Source organism: Aplysia californica, unplaced genomic scaffold, assembly GCF_000002075.1.
Source record: "Aplysia californica isolate F4 #8 unplaced genomic scaffold, AplCal3.0 scaffold00658, whole genome shotgun sequence".
Lineage (NCBI taxonomy): Eukaryota > Metazoa > Mollusca > Gastropoda > Aplysiida > Aplysiidae > Aplysia > Aplysia californica.
The window spans coordinates 148,474-154,014 of NW_004797928.1; the positions used below are offsets into that span (position 1 = coordinate 148,474).

Below are 5,541 nucleotides of genomic sequence, written 5' to 3' on the forward strand. Positions count from 1 at the left end.
CGGAGAGAGAGAGAGAGAGAGAGAGAGAGAGAGAGAGAGAGAGAGAGAGAGAGAGAGGGGGAGAGAGGGAGAGAGAGGGTGACGGGGAGGGGGTAGGTTTGTTCCATTTGGTAAGGAGGTCAGATATCTTTATCATAATGTCATGTGATTTAGGTTGCTTAATGCGAATTTTACCCCTGGCTCCTGGGCTGCTGATGTCCTCCTATACTGTCTGCGCTCTCCCCACCCCCCTCCCCTCCCTCACATGTTCTCACTTGTACTAACTCTTGCTTTGACATCCTTTTCCCAGCATCTGTGGTCTGCCTCAAGCTTCTCGTTAACTTAAAGAATATTTTTCTTTTTCCTTTCCAGACTTCTTCCCACATCTCCCTGTGTGAAGGCGGCTGCCTAACAGAAACATGTTACAACCACCTCACAGAGAGCGCTGTGATTCTGCGGACATGGAAGAGGTTATCTTTCGTATTTGTCGTGACTACGATAAGGATCGTTTACAAAGATTTCTTTCTGAAACACGCCAGAATCTTCCCTTGGTCCTTGCATCGGACTCCAGGCTTTGCAAAGCTAGTTCACACTCAACGCCCCCGGGAACTCGTTCAGTTAGCAGCTGCACTTCACGGGAAGTCGAGCTACGCAGGCAAGTTTCTGTAGCGGAGCCTGGTGCTTCAGGAAACAACAACCAGCATGAAGAACATGACAATATGGTCCGAAACAACGACCGGGACAACAGAGCTGGTCACGATGAGGTGACAAAGGACTCTGGGGTGAGCTGTGAGAGACTGTCCTCTGACGTTGACTCGGAACTGGACTTCGACACGTTGAAGAAAAACCAGGAAGAGTTGGTGGCGGGATGTTTCTATTTCCCATCTCTGGACCAAGCAACTGCGATGGAACTGTTGAGAAAAGCTGAAGTTGGGTCTTTTTTAGTCAGAGACAGTTCCCACCCTGACTACATTTATACTGTGAGTGTCAAGAGTGAGCAAGGGGCCACGAGCGTTCGTATCTCCTACATTGATGGGTTGTTTGGGTTTGACGGAGATGAAGAGCAGCCCAAAGTCCATACATGCTTTGGCAGCCTGATGACTCTCTTAGACTTCCACGCTTTAAACCTGCGTAAATATGGAAAACGTCTGACGATGCGAGCAAAGACGTGCAGAAAAGCTGTTGAGATTCCCTTTATAAAGCCTTTCAGAAGGACAGTGCCATCCCTTGCTCATTTGGCTCGGGTCAAAATCAATTCATCTCTGGACACTGGAGAGTTTTATGAACTGTCCGTGGCATCACTGCCGCTTTCAAGCAAGCACAAACAGTTTTTGAGAGACTATCCTTACAGGTTGTGACATGAACAATTCTCGTCAGTGATGGTATTTTGAATGAGTGTATCATAGAGATAATGTTCTATAGGGAAGTTGTGCTCTGGTGATACGTCCTGTTCTCTCGAGAAATCTTTTCTTTCTGCCTGTCCGTGAAAGATGCAAACATCATAATATCATTTTGTTATCTATATATATTATATTTGAGAAAGTTCGTCACTTTGGTCACCTAAAACTTCGGAACCACTTAACTTTCGAATTTGAAAAAATTAACGGTGGTTCAGAATCATTTAAAGGGTGCACAGTTTTACTGAGGAGTCTGAAGTCCCTGCAGTTTAATTTTCAGTGTTTAATTAGTTTCGTTTAGATCTAATCTTACGAAAGTCCGTCTTCAAAGACGCCGTTGTAAATAAGTGAGGCTTCCGTTCACAAAGAGTGCGTGCACTGAGCCCACAATGATTTGACAATCGATTCTTTTGAGTCCGTTCATCGAACGGGAAACCCAGCTAGTATACTATATTTTCCAAAGGCATATTATTAGTGTAGTAGAGGAACGACAAAAATACTGGAAGAAAGGAAAAAATTGCAAAAGAAACAAAAAGTATCGGGATGTACATAGAATTAGGTCACTTTCAACATACTAAAAATGTACATTCACGCTTTAATGGGAAATGCTATTTTTAGCTCATGACGTCATCGGGGTCAACTTTATAAAAATATCTTTTAGAACATAGTCATGTTGCACCTCGTTTGAAAGCTCGACAAAAATGCTGTTTGAATATGTAATATTGAAAAAGCTTGGAGGCCAAATAGGAACACAAACACACCAAATGGAATTTCACAACAGTAGATCGTGCACGTTCATCATATCTGGTATTTCAAGAGTATCAAGCCCGCCAGGAAACTCCAGGAGACTGATATCATCTTCCTCAGTAAGTGATGGGCAATTTGTGCAGGTCAAACCCACGCAACCTCCACAGGAAATGGAGCATTCCAGTCCGTGGCGACGACACGTGCGATTTGTTGACTTACAATCTGTTCTACAGCTGCTCTTAATCACCTTCAACAGAGAATGTGGGGCAGGTGGCATATCTGTCATGCATGATCCAAGTGACCATCGTGCAGCTGCCATCCCCATTGTGTCTTGAATATTACCTGCACTTGAAGATACACCCCCCCCAAGACCGTGGTACTTGGCTGTAGTACTGGTTGGCGGCAAGCATTGGATTTGGACGGATGTGGCACATGATGCAACCTTTATATAGAACCTCTTGTAGCGCAAGGGTGTCTGCAGCAGTGCCATTGTAGAGACTGACTAAAGCTCTTTCTCCAGCATCATTGATGTCTTCCTGAGTCTTTCCTGCTGTGCAAAAAATATGAGCTCGCTTTCGAAAATGAGCATCTGTCAATTTTCTCATTGGAACCACTTTTCCCAGCCCAAAAAGTCTCGAAGTTAAATAACAGCCTTTGACAGCATGAAGAAAATGACACGTTTCTTCGCCTAGTTTCTCCTACAGGTTCTGGATGTTTAAACTTTTTGTGATTGTCGCCAGATTTTCTGTCTGATCTGAAAATAATAGGCCTGCTACTGAGCAGTGCATGGTGACAAAGGAGCACAAGCAAGTCTGTATCTTCTCCAATGACAGCTACAGGGTGGGTTGCTGCATACTCCATGGCAGTTTTTACTATGAGTGTGTTGGCATCTCCAGCAGCGTGAAGACAGTGGCAACCAAGAGCCATCCGAGTGCCTCTAAGGAGGTGAACGAACTCCTGTTTGTTTCTTGGATTTGAAAGGAAGTGTTCCTTGCTTGAGGTCAATGGCATTTCTTTGGGGAAGACAACAGCTGGTCCGACCACACCTGCAGAACGCCTGAGGAAAGCGGCATCTTTAACTGATGGGCCCGACTCATACCCATCAAACACCACGATGGGCTTAGAATATTTCCTGTTAACATATTCACCATACCTATTACAAATTACGGAAACGGGCTCTTTCTTCCTCCAGGGGATTTTGTGAAGACATGAATCCCCGTCCAATATGGTCACCATGTCCATGTACTCATCTTTCGATGGTGGATCATCTTTGAAGAGGTCTCTCATTGAATCAGCCAGCTTGGAAATGTGTGCCTCTCTCTTCAATCTTGATAGATCAAAGAGAGAGATGGTGGTGGAGTCGTCAGTTCATACTTCAACACAGATGGGAGATAATAATTGTCAACGTTTGCTGCTGTAATCATCCGCTGAAAGAGAAGTTGAGGATTGACTTTGTATGTTTGCACCCTCCATTTTGGCAGTGATTTTGGTGTCCATGCTAACAACTTGGTCTTTTCTTTTGAAGGTGGAGTCCTTCAAAGGTTTGTCCTGCATGGTCTGCAAAATAACCTTGCCAACATCTTTTGCAGTGTCGGCATTAACTGTGGAATGAGCTGTCACCCCTGTGCATATATTCCGTAATGTCTGATCACTGGCAAAGTGGTTGCGATCTTTTAGGAAACTAAGGAGCAGTCTCATATCTTTATCATCTCTCGTTTGTCTGGCATCACTGACTTCAATATGTTGTTGACTTGTATTTAATTCTGTACCAGTAACCCGCTGCATTTCATTGCATATTATATCAGCACAAGCTGGCATGGACATGAGCTACTGTGTTCTCTGTGTATCTCCCATGACTCAACCACGCGTCAGTCCTCCAGCAGACTTTGGGTATTTCATTAAGACTTGCTCAATCACGAGATCAGTACTCAGTCCAGCCCAGAAGCGATCACTTCGACCCAGAACGTGAAAGCCAAACGAGAAGGCATTGAAAACTGATGGGTGCTGTTCTTCAAGCTGTCTCATCTTCTAAAGGTAGATATAGACCGACTTGGTGTACTGTGAGTGCCCGGCAGCAGCAAGGAAGGGGAGCCTGTCTTGCAAGGATTGTAAATGTAACCACCAGTCACCTGAACCTTCGGCTCTTAAGGAAGCGTTTCAAGATGTCAATCATATCCATGTACTGAAGCCAGAGACGAAAAATAAAACAGAACCCCCCCCCCTAAAAAAAAAGGGAAAATACAGCTAAAAAACAAAATAAATTTTTAAAAACCCCAAAAATACCGCTAAAAAAAAAGGGAGACACACAGGTTTGAACCCTGGTTAAAAAGTTTTACATCTAGTCCAAAAAAAAGTCTGACGCCTTTACCACTAGGCTAGAACGCCGCACGTCATTTCATGTCATGTTAACATTTATATACAGTAGGCCTACATAGATCTATGCACTTGATAAAATTGAACGTTCTTTCATTCAACTTCTGTCAGCATACACACCGAGTTTGTTTGTTTGTTTGTTTAGTCTACTGGATAGAAGAGCTCTAATGCAACAATTATAGATCATAGATGAAGTAATTTACTTATTTGTATCAGTTTCCTTTCACATTTCTTCCAAAATAGAGTTGTTTTCAAATGGTGCGGCCATCGTGATCATTCCGCGGACGATGTGTGCACACTGCAAATCAAGCCTCCGCTAGAGGCAACGGAGTTCGCGTTTTCGATGAAAATTAAAAAACTTTCCCATTCGTACATTAATGTACATTTTGAATATTTTAGATACGATGATTTTCTCTATCAACTGCATTTCATTGTGTTTCTTTTGCTTTTATTTCCTTGCGATTTCTCAAATCTGCCAGACTATAATATATGTGGTGGTCTTATCTTATTCTAAAGATGAATGTTTTAACATAATTGTAAAGCTTAGTCGGGGCTTATTATAAAGCAAGTACATGTGTCCATATTATATTATATTGTATTTTCTATTTTATGGAGGAAAGGATTGTTTAGTAAGTAATAATAATTGACAATAAGACCTGACAAATTTACAAAATATATTAAATGGAGGAGACGATATTCTTATCGAAAATAATTGTGCGACACTCCAGTTATTTGTACACGCTTTTTTGTTTCGGTACATCTCGTTTTTCCCGCTTATATGACGGTTATCTTGTTAGTGAGCTTTTCTTTATTTAAACTGATTTCCCGTTTTTTCGCCAGGAGATTCTGTTGGTAGTTCTCATTATGTTTAGAATTGCTGCTACTTTCTACTTCTCGAAAATATGCTAGGTGTTGGAAATAATATATAATATATGGTAATCGATTGATTCGACACAACGAGAGAGCACACACACACACACAAACGCACACACACACACACACACACACACACACACACACACACACACACACACACACACACACA

At 42.4% G+C, this 5,541-nt stretch overlaps 1 protein-coding gene across 2 annotated transcripts in view; it reads left to right on the plus strand.

Moving 5' to 3' along the window:
• The window catches only part of LOC101854668 (suppressor of cytokine signaling 2), a 6,266-nt gene extending 4,129 nt beyond the window's left edge, over positions 1-2,137 (plus strand). For both annotated transcript variants that reach the window (XM_005108083.3, XM_005108084.3), the window contains exon 2: positions 352-2,137. In XM_005108083.3, the coding sequence (XP_005108140.1) occupies positions 399-1,337 (939 nt within the window). In that variant the 5' untranslated portion in view covers positions 352-398 and the 3' untranslated portion in view covers positions 1,338-2,137. The remainder of the gene's footprint in view (positions 1-351) is intronic.
• The last annotated feature ends 3,404 nt before the right edge of the window (positions 2,138-5,541 follow it).